This window comes from Pavona decussata, unplaced genomic scaffold, assembly GCF_977016875.1.
Source record: "Pavona decussata unplaced genomic scaffold, jaPavDecu1.1 SCAFFOLD_122, whole genome shotgun sequence".
Lineage (NCBI taxonomy): Eukaryota > Metazoa > Cnidaria > Anthozoa > Scleractinia > Agariciidae > Pavona > Pavona decussata.
The window spans coordinates 1,914,532-1,933,205 of NW_028145536.1; the positions used below are offsets into that span (position 1 = coordinate 1,914,532).

Here is an 18,674-nt window from a genome sequence, read left to right on the forward strand (position 1 = left end):
AACAATTCCCTTATTACAGCCTCTTCAAGGAAACCAAGCCCCGGATTCCACTCAAGGTTTAGGGATCAACCTCTTGAAATTTATTTACATACTCACTATTCAGCTATGTTAGTGAAAACCGAGTGTAACGATCTATGTGATCAGTTGTCAAGTAACTGAGTGTAGCCTCAAGGGTCTTTAAGTTCAATTCTAAGTACGAAACCAAACACATTGTCGTAAAATTGTTTTCGATTGAAGCATAGCAGGCATGTATTAACCAATAATTGTGAAACGGTTTCGAAATGATAAACGATAAATTAAACTGATCATTTTCGGCTTAGCTTACGTTTTGATAGAACCAACTCTGCCATGTCTATCATTGATGAAGATTGTGTGAATCAGGTTCTTTAACTAACAGGCGAATGTTTTTTCTTTATATGATAGGTAGAAAGAAGTTGTATGGGATCATAGCTGCCAATGTTTGCTTTAGAAAACAGCACGAGGTAAAAGGTCTGAACTTGTCTCGTTGTTTCATATCATTTGTGATTTTCACTTTTATATTCCCCAGTCTCGTAGCAACCACGTGCAAGTAAATTCAACACAGACATTGATCTTCTAATTTAAAACGTATCGCTTTCATTTAGACGAAGCACTCTAAATAATTATGACCAATAAACTTTCTTCAATGATCGAACTGTCCAGTGCAAATTGACAGTTACGCCTGCGCTCACAAAGCTCCCTCCAGCCCCAAGAGACCATGCACGTTATTCTCGCTCCTAAGTCCTTTCTGTAAATAACTAAGGTTTATAGACATAATAATCCCGCTTTAGAAATGAAAGAGCGAACCACAGAGACTGGTTAGTTGTAGAATGGAATGGAATTAGTGAGTTGTTTCTCTTTCAATCAATTTGTGGATTGCTTCCATTCAGAACGTGGTCTCCATGACCGAGTCGCTGTCTAAACAAGCCAAGACCACGACAATAGCTGCGGCTCGATCTTTCGTTCCTACTTGCATATTTTAAGTTTCAAAAGACTTCTAATTACAAAAGCATTGTGTTTCTATTACATCAACGAAACGAAAATGGAGGAGATTTGGATCTTGAATGGTCAAACGAACTATATATCTGGCATAAAAAGTTGCCGGAGCTGAGCATAATCGAATAGACCCGAGTGTAAGGTAAGAGGCAACACTTCGATTTTGACAGTATTTGTTTGATTATATTAATTAGATCTTGAAATCCAAATTTCACTTGCAAGGATTAACTAAACAAGGTTGGGAATGTAGGTGCAACTTGTTTCTCTCAGTAAAATTATCCTTCTCTAAATCATCTAGGTTAACCTTCTGCCAATGAACGCACAGCAGAAGTGAAGATCTTAAAACCGGACTTATGCGTGTGGCTTTTTTAAGACGATAAAATGTTATTATGGTGTTCATTAAACGAGCACGGAAATGAACGAGTGTTAATTTATCTCAGGCTGTAAGTTCTGTTTTTAAAGAGCTGAAACGTAGATAAAATGTTGTGGTTTTTCTGCAGGTCTTTTAGCGAGAGATGACATCAGAGCGTGACATGGTAAGAGCGGGAATCGCTGAGCGTGTTCAAGCTGGACGTTCGCCCCCGTTGAGAAGACGAAGGACACGAGAATATATTCCAAATTCCAGAACGACACAACGAACAGGAAGCAACGATCAAACTGTACACGACAACAGCGTATTTGCTGACGAGTTGACCTTCGAAAGCCGTGATAACGGATTTCGCTTTTATGCCGACGAAAATATGAACACGATATCGCGACCTGAAACCCAGACACATTTGCAGGACATTTTGCGAGTTGTACCAGAAAGCTCGCACCTGAGCGAAAGGTATCAAATACTCAAAGCAGAGAACAAAATACTCCGCGAACGGTTACAAAATGCTCTACAGCGAGAAATGAAGGCTTTGAAGACGTTTAAGAGACTTGCAAAGGAAAACCGACAACTTAAGCTGAACTTAAGGAAATATGAAAGGACTTTGCTTGGATTTTATGACGACGAATCAGGTATGTTTATTGGTTGTTTTAATTTCTTCTATCACCTGAGTTGACAAAAGAAAACGCACAAACCATTAATCAATTCTAAAACGCGATTTGAAATGTTTCGTTCGCTGTTTGCTTTAATAAGAGCTGTTTCGTTTGACAAACAAATTTGGTCATTCAAGGGCCATTTGTGACCATTTGAAAGAAAACTATGCTCCTTTTGTGGTTTCCCTTTTGTATACGTGCGACCCACTTGAAATTGAAGTCATTTTAACGATGTGTCAACGACAAGTTTTCGCCGCACTTAGCACCGCTTATGATTTCTATAGGTGAACGTATTATTGGCAAAATTTACAACTCTGATAACTTGTTTTCTGTCGAGAGAACTGCTATAGGTCGAAATTTACATTTGCTTAACTGTAAATTGTGTAATAAAAGCTGATTGTTATGCAAATAATTCGTTTTTTCTTTCTGGGATGAACGTTTTCACCATTTTACAAGGATCACATTACAAAACAAACAAATTCAAATGCTAAATTTGACGATCCGCTAGTTTCTATTTCTCTTTTGTACAGCGATATATTTACTAAAGCGCCATTTGAGGCGCTTTTATTTATCTAAAAAGCCGCTATCCCGAGGGCGGATATCTCAGACAATTAAATAGGAAAAAGCAAATAAAAATTTCATTAATGGAAAACGTTCTCACTTTAAAACTACAAAACCTGTTCCGGAAAGCATTGTTTGTTTCTTTGTTTGTTTGCTCATTTTATATGAAAGACGGAAAAGAACAGGATGTGAGCTAGAAAATCAAAAGAAACTTATTTTGGCCTTCAAGGTTTTGAATAAAAGAGTTTTGCGTAGGTTAGTAACAGTCTTTTAAACATTAGATGACCGAAGCTTTGTTCGCACTAGATCGGATAGCTTTTGTTCGAGCACGTAAGTAATATTGGATTGGACTTTTTGTTCAGACATGAAACGCTGATTTGGATGCGATTTTTTGTACAGGGCGCTACTGGGCCGCTCCACACTTGAAATTGGAAATTGGCATTGTACCTGATTGGTTTTGTGCCGCTCCAACTGTGAACAAGTTATCGAATTGGCACAGCATGCAAAGTCTTTTTCCTATCCGGTACAGCATGATTCACAGTGGGGCCATTTTCGTGTACACTCATTATTCCAGATCGACTCGTGTGCCAGCACAAAAATCGATCTGGTATAGTATAAACATAGCCTTCAACATTCAATTGGCCAGTGATTCAATGAGTAACTTCATGCCACCAGAAAGGTTCTGTGCTGGCATGAAAACCATACTGGATACTAGGCTTTCTCCAAGGGGTAATACATGTGCACAGTTGACCGGAAAGGCACACCATACAAAGTTCTTTACGCATCTGCTCCGTACCGAAACTTTTCCGGTTTAGTTGGAAGAATTTTACTGCCCATTTTGTGTCGTTTCAGTTCACATTATAACGGATTGATCGAACACAGCCTCAGATTTTTAGGTAAAATTTATTTGAGACACACACAAAATAAAATTCAGCGCGGAGGCTCGTTATTTTATTTTTACCATGACAATAAAAGGACAAAGAAATGTTTTCGTAAATTTGCAAAATTTCGTACTGTAACCAGTGGCCGCATAAAGCTCTGTATCCGTTCTGCTTACCACCTGCATCAGTTCAAAACTTTTTAACACATATAACAGCCAGTTCCCGGAAACAACTCAGTAAAAACCCAACGATAAGAGTTAAAAATCTTCTGTAATTTTGCTAAATTTGACTGGAGAACAAACAACTCCAGCCCTTAAAATCTTCAACCCGCCACTTAAGTATTGAGCCCAGATGGCCACATACGCACGCACAATGCTGTTGAATTTCTTGAGCTTATGTTAAGCCGGCAGCTCAGTTTAGTTGAATAGCAGCAGAATCTGTGGAATTTTTTCTTTCTTAAAAGGAATTGAATAAAAAAAACGCTTACGAATGAAATAGAGCACGTCTTTCTTATTGGAATTTTTTGCATTCCTACAAAGAGCTGCATAAAAATGGCAAGAACGAAGTGAAGTACGTCTTGTTGTAGTTGAGATCTTTTACATGTAACTCACACATCTTGTACTCAGTTGTTGTACTTTTTCATTTTGTTTCTGTAGCTATTTTTGATAACTGGTGTGGCTAAACAGCAAGTTTCGGGACGTGAGCTGGGAATTATGACTTTGTATGGACCATTATGTATATACAAAACTACTGACCCGGCATAAATCTTGCGAAAACAACTGTTTTCATTGAAAGGATTAAAACTTTCCGGAGAGATTAAAACAGTTGACGTCATATTTTCCGATTCTTTTACAGTTGGAGTGCTTCATTTTTCATTCATGGAAGTTAAAAAACCTGACAGTGAACGTAACCGACATTGCACCCCACCGAGGAAGATTAATTGTTATACCTGATAGGTGTTTAAAGCTTCATCGATCATTAAATAAAATATCCGTCAAGTGCAATCAAGTTGTAGGTCACGGCTGACTGTTTGTTATTGTTTATTAAATGCGCATTGAATAATTACGTTTGGAGTCAATGAATAAATACTTCTGCTTGCGCTAAAGAACAACAAAGGGTCACAATGGTATTGCCACAAACAGACATGTACTCCGGAGTTGAAAAACCAAGACCAAAACTACGAGCTGTCATGCTCCAAAATGACTCAGGAACTCACTACATTTATCTCACGACTGAAAAACCAAAAGACCGAAGCAGTGCAAGCCTTACTGTTGTAGCACCGAGAGGTAAATACGATTTTTTGTTTCACAGTTCGAAATTTTTCTTTCAAACTTTTCGATAGACCACGCAATATTATTGTTCCATTTATTGTCAATTTATTTGCATCGCTTTATTCTATTCCATGGAAATGATACAACTTTGTCACTGAGTGAGGTCAGTTCAATTTAAATTCTCCCCGCCATGAAAATTTTGCCATTACGTTTTCAGTCGAAAATGGAAGAGAATTCTCTATACATGTAATGACTGATGCAGTTTTCGAGGCTCTACAGAAACAAATGACCACAAATGTTGTATTTATTATATTTCAAAGTTATCTATTAAGAACGAACTAGGTAGATGCTACGACGAAAGCTATAATCAAACACATACGAAGGATCTCTTTAGCTTTTGTTAACTTAGAAAACAATGTTCTGTGTTTTGCGACATTTTGTTTCTCGATTACTCGGTAACTGTTGAATAGCATCAGTCCTTTACCTTTTAGGAAATACGAAGTAAATAGTTTCATAAATCTGTGATGTGTAAAATGTTTGTTCCCTTGCAAAAATTTAAATCGGCTAACAGCACCACAAGAAATAAGGCATAATGTGATTCACGAAGGGACTCAACGTTGAGCGGCAACATTTTCTGAATGGAAGTTAACTTTAGAAAGGAGAAACGTTAATTCAATTAGAACATTAGGAACGATCAATTTATTAAAAGATCATTTCATTTAAAGAAAAATTTCCTTACGTTTTTAGCCGGTCGTTGTCGAAAACGTTGCACACCGTGCATGGTTTCATGATAGCTGCGGGCGTTCAGTCAAGCGGTACACCACAAAAAAAATAAGCATTGTCCTGCAACAATAGATACGTGATGCAATGATAGCAATTTCGACTAAGGTTACCCGACTGTGGTAAATATTGGAATCAAGACTGGATGCTGAACAACACTGAATTCTTCTCGTTAAGTGTTAGTGTACATACAACTAATTTTTTTAACACATTCCGGTCACGAACCTCAGAATAGCGCCTTTGTGTTATTTTTATTTGTTTGTTTGTTTCGTTGTCGTCAATTAAGAATCACTCTTGACCACAGGCCTCCCACACGGCCACGCCTAAACGAAACCGGTTTCTGTATACTGAAGCATATGAACTAGCAATGTAATTACTCCGGCAACCGCTTCGGGTACTTTCAATCTTCTTCAGGTTTTCCTCACGGTTAGTGAGTCAACCTCTTCCATAAGGGCACCGAGATTGTGAAAAAAACAAAAAAGAAAAGAGAACCTGATCAAGCCATTAAATGACAACGGAAAAGGAAAGTACACGGTTTCCTGTTTCTCGATTGGGTGTCCATATCCTAGGTTCTAGAAAAAATTCGAGAGACAGGAACACGCCCGAGGAACAACTACTTACGGAACGTTTGATGTAATAATTGTAAATAGTAACATTTTTAGGGCGCATGCTAACGAGGATATGCTCATATGCGCATTACAGCCATTGCATACCATTAGTACAACTTATGACAGCAAAACAAAGAAAACATCATCTCTAACAACAAAAATTAAAACTTCAAAATTTACAATGAGTTAATGTGATCCAACTAAAAAGCTATAATCCAACTGTTCTACTAAGCAAAAATTTTAGGGATGCCTATACAATATGTTAAAAATAGTTTTCAGCTTCCACCGACATAGACATGGGATACTGCCGTCAGATTTGAGTGGGTGAAAACTGCTTTCCTTCGTCTAATTGACGTCATTAAGGTACATGTAAAAGGGACGGAAATTTGGACGGAAACGTGGTGAACAAGACGAACTTCCATTCGTCTTCCCCTAACCTACAGATGTTAAAATAAGATAAAAGTTAACTTTATTCATCACACTGAGGAAATCTCTAATAAAAAATAATCCCAAAATTATTTCCAAGCAATAAAAATATAAAAGCATTATTATAATAATAAAAATGGAGAGTGATTTCCATTCGCCAGACGCGCTCGACAGTCTGAATTTTGAACGGATGTTGCTGAAAAATCTTCTAAAATAATCACTTCGAAACTGGTACGCACTATTTTGAAGAAATTCGAAGGACTAGGATGAAACTTATCCTTCAAACTGGTTCATTCCGTTTACGAACGGACTGGTCTGGCCGGCCTGAGTTCTGACAAGCGTCGAAAAGCGGCCTAAGATACACCAAGATAATAAATGGTAACATGCTAAGAGGATTTACAATGGGTAAGGATTGTATAAAAACAGGATATTTCGCCGCATGAATCAGCTAATAAATAATTTACATTTTTCACTTTTATCACTAATTCGGTTAAAAATATGCTCAGAAAATTGCAGAATCCGATCAGGTTTAGAAAACGTGAAATGCTCCAGAAATACTTGTTGATTGTCGCACGTGCAAAGGTGACTGGCAAATAACGATTTAATGGTGAATGGCAAATGATGTTTCTGTTTCTAAATCATAACTGTTACATTTTTGCTTCAGACTATGGTTTAGTGTAGCAAATATTTATTGATTTTATTTGTCCTGTGTGGTAGATTCGGACCACAGTGAGCAACCCAAAGACCCGGATGTCGGTGTCCGTTTAACACAAGCAAGTACTCAGCTACACAACGAAGACCTGTACAATGGCAACGATACCTTGGAACGAGACTGCAACCAAACGCGAAGCTCCCCACTTAGGAAAACCACCAAGAGTGCCTCAACATCAACGGAAGACCTGACGAGAACAAGTACAGAAGACAAATCTACATCAACGGATGATTTAGAACGCTTTGATGCGAGAAGCGAATCTGTACGAAGCTCCGCAAACTTGTCGGACTCGGAGACAGAAGACAATAATTGTGACGTGTTTCAAGACACAAATCTGACTGACGCTACAAAGGTTCAGTTTCTACAGAATCAACTTTACGCCATTCAAAGTCAAAGTGTTTTGGAAAGGAGGAAATTCAGCGAAACGCGGAGATACTGGACTGATCCAATGATAGCTAATAATATAGGAGTCAATGAACTTCACCGAGCATCGAGTTCGCCGAGTTTGCTAGGTGAGTTACAACACCCTTCCCGTCCATACCGATAGGAATGGCGTTAGCTTCATGCTATAACTGGCGTAAGATGAGACTGCTTTTCAAACATTACCAAATTTTCGTAGAGTCAGCATGAGATAATTTTTATAAAAGTTACGAAACATGTACACTATAACAAAAATCGTATCTTTCGAACATTGTTTTTTACTGCTATGGATGCGGAGAAGGGTGCAAAAGGAGAGAGCCACACGCCCCCTTAATTGAGCGATGTGTGCGTTTTTAACGAGACTGTGTAATTGAATATCGCTAAATTGGCTTCAAGGTTTAAACCCATGTTTTCTATTGAGTATTAGTATAATATACTAGCGTTCTATCACGAATCAATCTCGTTATCTATTCTGTTGTAGATTGTGACTAGAGTGAGTAGCGCGTGGTGCGACCTATCTATATCATTATTCATTAAAAACGTGAACCTATCTTGTTGTTAAGTTTTGAACTTATGCTAAAACAATTAGATTATTCGCTCTCGTTTCTATGCGTGATAGTTGATTCGGGCTTTGCCCTCATCAGCTATCTCGCGATAGACTGAATTTCGAACTCATAATCTAATTCTTAAATAACGCTAGGTTTGTTAAGTATTTTGGCTCAGCAATGGTCCCTGAAATGACGTGTTTCTGTTTTCGTAATAATTTTGCTTTTGGGTATACTAACGCTACCTTTTGCCCGCAAACATTTGTAGATGGGTGCGGGGAGAGTGCAGCTGGCAAGAATGGCTCTCGAAAAGACGGCTCTTCCTTTGCAAAACGACGAGCGTCTGATGGAAACAACCCTACGTCACCTGACTTCGCTCCTCGCTCCAGACCTTCTTCATTCCACGATGTCGAGCTAACTCCAGTCCCCGAGGTGACAATATCACCAGACGAGGAGTGTGTTGAAAGCGAAGAGAGCTCGAGATCAGCATCTCCCTCTTCAAGAGTAAGTTTTCAGTTCATGACAATCTTACGTTTTAAACGGAAAGCGACGGCTGTCCCTTCATTCGGTGTCTTAAAGAGTGAAGGCACTTTTTTACTCAGCCAAATAGGATGTACTATAACTTGGGATAGCCAGACTTATGGCATGGCTTCTAATGAAAGAGGCAGGGAATGGAATTTTCTTTAATTTTAACATAAAAATAATAAATTTTTCATAGTGGCGTTATTTTAAGAATTCAGATTAAGTCGGTCAGATAAGCTTTATTTATTCTTCTTACAGCATTCGCAAGAAGATTTGGCGTCCACTTCCTCGTCGCCAGTTCCCTCTCTAACAAACGGAGAGAGCCTTGCTCCACAGAAATCACCATGTCCGTCGCCTTTGACACTTGGGGCTGTTATGGCTGCCAGACATCAGGTAAGAAACATTGCTTTTGTGATATGTACTTTACGTTCCTTCTTTAAACTGATGGTTCACGAAGAGTCTGAATAATATACAGCGCCAATACATGGAAAATATGAAGGTATCTAGCTACGAAGAAAAAAAAGTTTGGTAAAAATGTTTTGTAACTGAATATCGAACTCTTAAAACCTTGTGGAGAGAAATGGAACAATCACATTTTCATCAACATAGCATTAAATACAATCAAAAAGCACTTCTATCGACTATTCTTTGCAATATAATCTGATAAATTTTAAATCAATCGATTAAAAGAAATAAAAACGTCCAATTCAATACCGTAAACTGCCGCTTATAAGCGTCCCCGGATATAGGCCACACCTCTAGCTTGTTTTGAGTGATATTAAAGGGGAAGTATCATAGGGTTTTTGATATCTTTTGTTAAAAATGATGAAATAAGACCTTCAACCACCTGCCAAATAATTTTAAAATGACGAGAGGAACGAAATCAACTCAATTCTTGAAAGAAACAACTTGTGATCTGTTCTAGCGCATTTTGGAAACAAAAATGCGAGAACTTGAAAAACATAAGCCTAATATTTTTCAAGTTTCAATCCAATCCGGCCTACCCTGTCTCTAGGCAGAGGTACTAATCGACAGTTTTATTGCACTGGGGTTATAATTTTCAACAAACTTGACAATTATCTCTTTGTTTCTGCTGACAGTCAAACATTTTTGGGTTTTGAAATGACAGCAAATTTTCGTGATACTTCCCCTTTAATAGCCTTCAACTTAACGCAAAATTAAAGCTTAATTAATAGCCAGTAAATGAAAAACGTATTTTGATCAACAATTCCTTAGCTCATTTCGAAACAGTTTTTATATTCCGGTTATAAGCCCCCTCGGGTCTAATCCCCTCCATTTATAAGCCATTCTAAACCCCTTACGAAGTTGTATAAGCCCAGGGCTTATAAGCGGCAGTTTACGGTATTCCTTTTGAAAATCAGACCAATCAAAACATGCATTCCTCTTCCATGCGTTCCCTAACATGAGTTTGTCTGTGTCAGTGACTGAAAAATATATCTCATTCACTCACCAGGCCTAAAACATGACATCACATTTCTTTTTTTGAGACAAATGCCACGCATCGACATTCAAGTCCTACCAGTATGCAGGGGCCCGTTTCTCGAAAGTCCCGGCAACTTATAGGGCCCGATAAGAATCTTTCGTGTTAAAAGTTTCTTAACAGAAGTCAATTTTTGTTAACTTTGAATACTAAATTTTAAAATCTTCTAATTCTATGAAAACGTTGGCCAAGTGCCATGTTCGTAATCACGGTGTAATCGGCGAAAAAACATTTAAAAATATACTTATCGGGCACGGTAAGTTACCGTGACTTTCGAGAAACGAGCCCCAGGATGTTTATCACACGAACCTAGTTCAAAGGTCTATCTCCAACGAGTTCTCCTGTAGCTCCTGTAGCTCTAGTCTGTCTTAGCTTTTACATAAAGATTTTATCTTGTTAATTTTAGCGACCATTTTTTAGCTTAATTTTTACTCTTCTTATATAAATCATTGCGTCATGGTAACTTTTAGATTTACTATCATTTTGACGTATAGTGTTGTAAATTGATTATTGTTGCCACTGAAAATCCCCTTTTTAGGGAGTTTCATTAAAGTTTGTATTGTATTGTATAGTGATAGAACATCCGATTTAGTAATTAGAAAATCATAGCTTCGACTCCTGTTGAGAAAACTCGACTTTTAATTTTCAGAGTATGTCAGCGTCATTGACTGCAAAAATAAATCAACCAATTAACATGAGATAACAGAATTGTCTCAGAATCAGTTATTGTGAAGACTGAATATGACTGTTTTATTTCTTTTCAGGAGGTCATATCACCCAGTCCCCAACCGAGTCCTGCTGGCAGTCCCCACTTGAAGAGAAAACTTGCGCACACAGTTTCACTTCCGTCTAAGTCTTTTGATCATTATCTGCGCGTACACGGTCACAGAATAATAGAGGAAGGCGAAACCCACTCAACGGTAACATTACACGCTCAAAATGAATGTTGTACATAGCTTTCTCAAACTCATTAATAATTCATGAAGAGAAAACAAAGGAAATCACTACCGTGAAGGAGGTTTGGAAATGTAATCTTAATTATCATAAAATTTTGTGAATTTTTGCTTCGAATTTCTCCAAGAATTATCAATAGTTTGAGAAGCTGCATCAAACACACGAAAGAGTGTTTCCTCCTATTTCCAAACACCTCGAAGTTGGTTAAAAAAAACTCGGCTGCGCCTCGTTTTTCCAACCTACTTCTTGGTGTTTGGAAATCGGAGGAAACACTCTTCCTCGTGTTTGATCTATTACTTAATGAACCCTTTAAGCCCTCAGTATCAACATACAGATTCTCCACACAGCTTTCCATTTATTTCCTGTGGAACTTGTTGGGATAATTTTTCAGAACATCAAGACCTTTCATCTTTGGAGATTACTTCCTATATTCTCATTAACGACACGTTAGTGTTATTGTAAGGAGAATTTGGATGTTGGTCACTGTTGGGGCTTAAAAGGTCAATTAATAGCAATCAATTTTTCTCGGTCGATAAATGCAATTACCGCCACTACTGAACGCTTTATACAGTGTAGGCTGTGTGTCGTAATAATTGTTACAATCGGGTTGGACTTCAAATTTCAAATCCTTGTTTCGATTGTTGAGATGATCTCTGTAGCATTCTCTACAATTGTAAATGTGTAAATGTGTCCCAGGAAATCGTTGTTTTTTTTCATTATCTTTTAACAAATTCTGGGAGTAACCGTGTGATAGGTAAGCATCCAATTAGGGAGAAAGATTAGTGATCCCTGTAATTTCATACAACAGAAACCATAGCTGTCTGGCTTTTGTTGAACGTCCTGAATACAAACAATAAATTTCCTCCCTTTTTTTTACCTTGGCTTGCATTTTGCGTTACATGTGAACATCGCAAACGCATGCGCAAACCACTGAAGTGTGACTTTTCTGTCATCTTGGGCCAAATGCGCATGCGTACATGGTAGTCCTGTAGCGCACATTCACATTTGCGTTACATGTAACCATTGCTCGCAAATGATCTTCACTCTATCAGTTTTCATTAATGAACGTATAGTCTGAGTAGATCTCTATTCAGTAGTCAAAAGTCGATATCGCTAAAAACAAGCAATTGTTTGTTCTTCGAGCTTCTTCCTTAGCTTATTTTAAAAGATGACCTTATTCATGTATCGTTTTTTTTTTTTATTTCAGCTCCCCTTGATGAGAAAAAAGTCAATTGATGATGACGAAATTTACGTTAAGAAGCACCGCCAAACTTCTGTGTCGTTGGTAAGAAGAAAATTGATGTGATGATGATGAAGACTTGTAATGAATAAATATTTTTGGTTAGAACGTTGGGCTGAAGTTTCGGGCCAGAATTCATGAAGTTCTCTTAAGTTAAGAGTACTGTTTCTAGGCAACAGACTTTTAAATCCCAACAATACTTAACCTAGATTCTGCAGGTCCTTGAATGAAATGGCACACTCTCCTTTCTGATACTTGAACCCATCGACCCTTTGTTGTAAACAGCCGGCTGGTCAACGTCCTAATGAGACCCACTTGCAATCTTGAGTCTGACCCGCGTGGGAGACGCAAGAAAGGCGAAGATCGAGAGAAGAGAAAACGGACGGCGTGCGCGCAAAGCGAGGGGTGCTGCGCCTGCCACGCAGGCGTAAAGATTCAACCGTAAGGATTAACTTCGTTCGACTCGTGCGAGTCGCACAAGGTCTTGAGCATGTGGCGAATATTGGACATGGACTGCAATCTTCTGTTCCTTTATTCCTTCACCCTGGACTCGTAACGCGAAATAAAGTGTACTTTTTATTAAGTGTTCATGTTTTTAAAATTTTGTTTACAGAAATTTGAAGGCGACATCGAAAGAGAGAACGCTGAGAGTCTTGCCGCGGATATTGCGGAATTCCTGAACAGTCGCAGAAAAAGATCCCGTGCGGGAACAATGCCGGTAATTGTTTTCAATGCGGTTTTCTATAAAGTATACCAAGCTCTACCCTGGGTGCCAGAGGTTATTTGTTTCGTTTGAAGGAGGGAAATGACGCGGCGAAGCCGCTGCAGCGAGGCGCGAGGCGCCGAGAGGGAAAAAAATAACCCCCCTCGGCGCGCAGCGGCTTCGCCGCGTCATTTCCCTCCTTCAAACGAAAAAAATTACCTCTGGCACCCAGGGTAACCAAGCTCACGCTCTAATCAGCTTCTTTCGTCACGTTTCAAATGTTTTCTTGCTTTTCAGAGCCCGCGGTCGATTGAGGAACACCCCAATGAAGACGCGTCAACAGATGAGGAGTAAGTAATGACTGTTCTTAAAATGCCCATTAACATTAATACCGAAGCTAGCTACAAATAAGTGCACTCCATAAATTGAAAGAGCTTGTCCAACTCAGTACTCCCTGAAAATCTGAGCATGACATGTAGAATAGTTTTTTTGAGAAACGTGCTTTAAAAGTGTCAAGATTCTGCAAGGAATGTGTCGCTGGGTGGCAACTCTTTCCAAAGTTTACAGTTTTTGGAAGCTAATTTCTCCAAGAATATTCAACATATCTCACTGATATTTTCCCAAATTATCAAGTATAACATGTTCTTTTAGTTTATATTCGTAGAATATTATTTGACATATGCTAATGAGGCAAAATATAAACAATGATGTCAGCATAGGTTCTCTCATACATCTTCCTCTCACATTGTCAATACACTGTAATGTACAAAGATTTCAGACTCTTTAGTTCTAACCGTGTTTTAATTTAATTTTCATGTTCATTGCAATGACATTGACATCGGCATTCAAACAAGTTTACTAACTGATGTAAACCGACTTTCTTTCTCTCCAGGGAAGCCCGTTTGGTGCATACTCGGTCGCTACGCGCAAGACGAGGGTCCGCAGTTGTGTCCATGCCTGGGGACCATTATCAGATGGACCTGCATGTTCTCGAGAGAGATCCAATGGGTATGAATAGAACTATGTCTACAAGCAATGTTTCTTTCCCGGGGCGATTCAACTCCAGGGTCCGATGAAGGGAGAGGAATGAACAGTTTACTAGCTCTCCCCATTTAGGAAGTACATTATTTATCATCTGAGTTTTTGCAACTGTTCGGGATAGAATTTAAATTTTAAATTTTTCTTTTGCATAGATGAATTTCTTTGATACTAATTTTAGAGGCCCTTGAAGACTCGTGCCTTGGTCTCTCGTACTTACACCTTTCCCCAACTTTGTAAACTCTTGGATCGGCCTCTGCTTATGGTTTTAATTGTCACTGTCAGTAGTTTTGTTGTCGAAGAGTCAGGTATCGTTGTCATGAGCGCAGTTAGTTTATCATGAACTTAGAGATAGTGACGTAGAAGGGGTGGTCGATATGAACAATTTATTTAAACTAAACCTTTTGTGAGATTAAATCAGACGATTGCACTTTTCAAATGGTTTTATAATGCGACAGCAGCTAGCAACACTGTAAAAACAACAACAACAACAACAACAACAACAAAAAAGCATAAAACAACGTACATAAAATAGCCTGAACTGAAAGCGTTCCTCTATTCCGTGAGGAGCTGAAGGACCATTTTGTTGAACCCTTGTTCCTCGTGTTTGCGGCCTTCTGTATTGACCTGGTGAACAGTCCAGAAGATTAAGTACTCCGATCATTTAACTCTTTGATAGTTGGTAAAACAATCTACTGACAAAATGTCTGTGTTATTAATTTTCCGTTCAATATACTTTTGTTTAACACTTTAAAAGCATGGCTAAGAATTGAACGTTTTACATTTAAGACTGCATTCTTGGTTTCGATGAAGAATGCGTGATCCAGGCGAATTTTTCAAAGCAATCCGGGGATCCGTGCCCCGGAAATCCGACTTGAGCAAAGTTTGTTTATCAGTGACGAATAAAAATCACTCACTGCATTGTTTACCGATAGTTGAAGTGAACAGACAAACGTCCAAGGCCGTTTTTCGTCTAAAAAAAAAACTGACGAATGAGAAAAACAACATGTTGCTGTTTTGTGTTGAGCTGAGTGAGTGTCAGAATCTTAAGTGCTATTTTACTTTCTAAGCGAGATAATTAATAACATTTTTGCCCGATCGTCTTCCTTTTCATTTTGCAGAGGGAAAAACGTTAAGCGTAATCCGTGAGAAGAAAGAGCTATCGGGTTCATCTACCTCACTCAACAGTATAGGTAAGAGAAAAAACTGTATGCTATTGTGCTGGTTAAATACCAGAAACTTGTCTGAATTCTCAAACAACTATATTTCCACGCGTGCTTAAATACGTTATTTAAGTCGCAAGCTTGTCAGATTTAATCTTATCACGACTTTACATTTAACTTAAATATTTTATTTAGATCCCGAGAAACGCTCCCGATGGTCAATCCTTAGACGAAACAAAAAGATGGTAAGCACTACTTAGTTAAGTTTCCTGCGAAACTTATGCCGTCGAACGGTTTATTGTCATTTTTTCCTATTAACTTATTTGCCCTGTTCACAGTTGTCGACACTAAAGGACAAACCAAGACAGGGTGAAGATTTTAAGGAAAGCTTGGCTAGAATGAGAGAGAATCCAAGAGCCATTGTGGAACACGAATTGTCCGAGTTCAGGGTAGGTGGTTAACAAGCAAGTCAGTATTGATTCACAATGATCTTAACCAACAAAATATACCGGCTATTTTTAGAAACATTCCTAGAAACCCAACAACTTACTTTAATACCACGAAACGCGATAATATTGATTTAATGTAGTAGATACGTTGTTGGCTTATCATGCACAGAAACCTACTTTGAAATGAACACAGCTAAGGATGGCGGGATGACTATGTATAAAAACTGCGACAAATTAAACAAAAAAGCCAAAAGCGGATGTAGTTTCTCACGAAAACCACCAATAAGTTTTTAAGTTTGTAAAACAGTAGTTAATGATAACAGAAACTCACGAAGATGTAAGGTTGGTCACTGATATCGAATGTGGAAGTTGAGCATCATATCGGTGTGTAAACTTCCAAACACCGTCCTCACGTATTTCACACACACCGTGCTCATCATGCTTTTTTTTGCTCTTCAAACGTTGGTCATGCACGTTCTTCCTGTAGTTGCGCAATCTGGATAGTTTGGATTGTTATCCTCTTATAACAACCGCTGTCAGCAAGCTGAAGTTCTTATACTAAAATGACAGAGTGATAAGAAGTAAGAATGTGAAAAGTCAGACACCTAAATTTACATAAAAAAGTTGTAAATAATAATAAAATGTAATTTTGTCTATGTACGGAGCACCAAATAGCTCCTAGGAGCGCGTTCAAAGGTGTCCGTGCATTCCAGGTCGAATTTGGAGATTTTAGTTTTTTGTGGATAGAGGAAACCGGAAAACCCGGAGAAAATCCTCTAAGAATCAACACGTTGTAAAGGAAAAATTCATGAAATTTAGTTTCCAAACAATGATAGAAAACATAGAATGCAAAATACGTAAATGAAGACAACTGAACGAGTAAATATGCAGAGCTAGCCAAGGAGTCGTTCAGGATATAAAGCATCATTTTCTGGAGGAATTTTATTCTCATATTTCTTATGGAAAAGTCACGAAATTTTGCTCTCAGTGAATTCTTTGCCGTGGCTCATACGGGTACCTAACGTTCTAACCCCTATCTGGGTTATATTAGTTAGGATATAAGACTTTCTTACACAAGACACTTTTTATATCTTTGATCCCAACAGAACAGCCACTGGACACAACTCATGGGGCATAGCCCGAGAAGGCCTCGGTCCGATGGTATCAGCACATTATCAGATCACGAGACCAAAAGACGCGAGGCAGTATGGGAACTATTTCACAGCGAGGTTGTCTATCTGATGAGCCATCTGTTGGTCCTCAAAGAGGTGAGAAGTCGGAATTTACCGAAGATACCCGATAACATGCCGAGAACCTTGGGCCACCTCGAGCCTGACTTTCTACGAGTTGCAGTTGGGGATATGGCATTCTCGATTTGTTTGTTTAGTTTACATGTTAGTGGTGGGATGCACTCTCAGCTAATTACAGCAAACTTCCCTAGACAAGGAAGGTATTCCGCCTTAGCTCTCTCTATCCACACTTATAAATTGATCTCGGCGAACCCGATCAGGGAAACCTTCTGAACAAAATTCTTGACTTGATGCAATCCTGTGATGGACAGACATCCCATTCAGGGGGAGTAGAAATATCGTAGGTGCTTCATGCTACAGAAACTGGAGCTAAACATCAGTCGTTTAGGTTTCCTGTGACCCGAGTGTAACTTTATCCAATCACAACAAAGGCACACAATGTAATTAGCCAACTAAACCAGTGCCAAGTAGGAGAACGCACTTAAGTTTTCTCCTACTTGGATAGTCGCATAATTACTGTTTTGTTAGATGGTATATTTTAACAAAACAGATATGATTTAAGAACGCAAAACCATTTATTAGAGCTTAGGAAACTGGTTTTTTTTTCCATTAAAACTGCTCTATTTCATGTTCTTTCTTCAATTTTTTTACTTCAGGTATTCCTGGAACCCTTGAAAGAGATTCAGCAAATGGGACATCTTCAACATGTAGACGTCAACAAAATTTTCTGTAATGTCCAAGACCTGTGTGAGGTAATGTAAGGCAAGATATAAGTCAGTAACAATTTAACAAACTATTTAAAAGTTAAATCAACGGACAGTTGAATAACACTTATGTCATTATCCCACTGAACAGCCTCGTTAGTAAATGCGAACGATCTCATTTTGTATCATTTCAAATGTAACTTGCTTCTGCTTAGTTATCTGGTATCCGATGCAACAAGCAAAACATGAAGGACACTATCGAAAAATGGCGTGTGTGGATTTTGCAAAAAAACTTTTAGCAAAATAAAGGGATTGCACGAGAAAAGAAATATTTGCGCTTCTTGTAAACGGTAGCTTGCCATGTTAGGGCATTTCCTGAGGTTGTCGTCACATTCCATTCTGCCGCTAGGAATGCCGTATCTTTTGATCGAATAAAAACATTTTAATTAATTAATTAATTAATTAATTAATTAATTAATTTCTTCTGTACATATAATTGCTTTTTCCCCCCACAGGTTAGCACAAGGTTCGCCAAAAATCTTTTGCGTGTGTTTCAAACAGAGCAACCTACACAGTTCGGCAGTACTGCATCTGTTGTATCTGCTTTCACAGAGGTAAGTGGTGATCATGTCCTCTTGTTGTTGTGTGATTCTTATCTTATGAAATGACATCCGATAACATCGCTAATGGCGTTTTTCTTTACAGTTCAGCCGCAAGGTCCACCCTCAGTATCAGAGATACTGTCTAAATTACTCCAAAGCTCTTAGTTATCTCGACTCTTTGAAAAAAGACGAAGATTTCCAAGAATTTATGAAGGTAACATCACGTTTTATTTTGTCTCTGTATTTGCCATGTTCATGAGGGCGATATCACTGCGTTTGACACCCTCGACTTTCCCTTGGTCTGTTG

The 18,674-nt window shown here is 38.5% G+C and overlaps 1 protein-coding gene across 8 annotated transcripts in view; it reads left to right on the forward strand.

The window, feature by feature from the left end:
• Positions 1-18,674, forward strand: part of LOC146469604 (uncharacterized) — a 41,743-nt gene that overhangs the window by 16,482 nt on the left and 6,587 nt on the right. For 4 of the 8 annotated variants that reach the window (XM_085123232.1, XM_085123230.1, XM_085123229.1 and 1 more), the window contains exons 2-18: positions 424-482; positions 1,515-2,016; positions 7,282-7,788; positions 8,510-8,745; positions 9,022-9,156; positions 11,029-11,184; positions 12,426-12,503; positions 13,072-13,176; positions 13,459-13,511; positions 14,054-14,169; positions 15,321-15,392; positions 15,558-15,607; positions 15,701-15,811; positions 16,918-17,079; positions 17,718-17,813; positions 18,281-18,379; positions 18,471-18,581. In XM_085123232.1, the coding sequence (XP_084979358.1) occupies positions 1,530-2,016; positions 7,282-7,788; positions 8,510-8,745; positions 9,022-9,156; positions 11,029-11,184; positions 12,426-12,503; positions 13,072-13,176; positions 13,459-13,511; positions 14,054-14,169; positions 15,321-15,392; positions 15,558-15,607; positions 15,701-15,811; positions 16,918-17,079; positions 17,718-17,813; positions 18,281-18,379; positions 18,471-18,581 (2,574 nt within the window). In that variant the 5' untranslated portion in view covers positions 424-482; positions 1,515-1,529. Of the gene's footprint in view, positions 1-423; positions 490-1,514; positions 2,017-4,579; positions 4,766-7,281; positions 7,789-8,509; positions 8,746-9,021; positions 9,157-11,028; positions 11,185-12,425; positions 12,504-13,071; positions 13,177-13,458; positions 13,512-14,053; positions 14,170-15,320; positions 15,393-15,557; positions 15,608-15,700; positions 15,812-16,917; positions 17,080-17,717; positions 17,814-18,280; positions 18,380-18,470; positions 18,582-18,674 lie in introns of those variants that run through there. The other 4 variants (XM_085123234.1, XM_085123235.1, XM_085123233.1 and 1 more) reach the window with 2 other exon arrangements.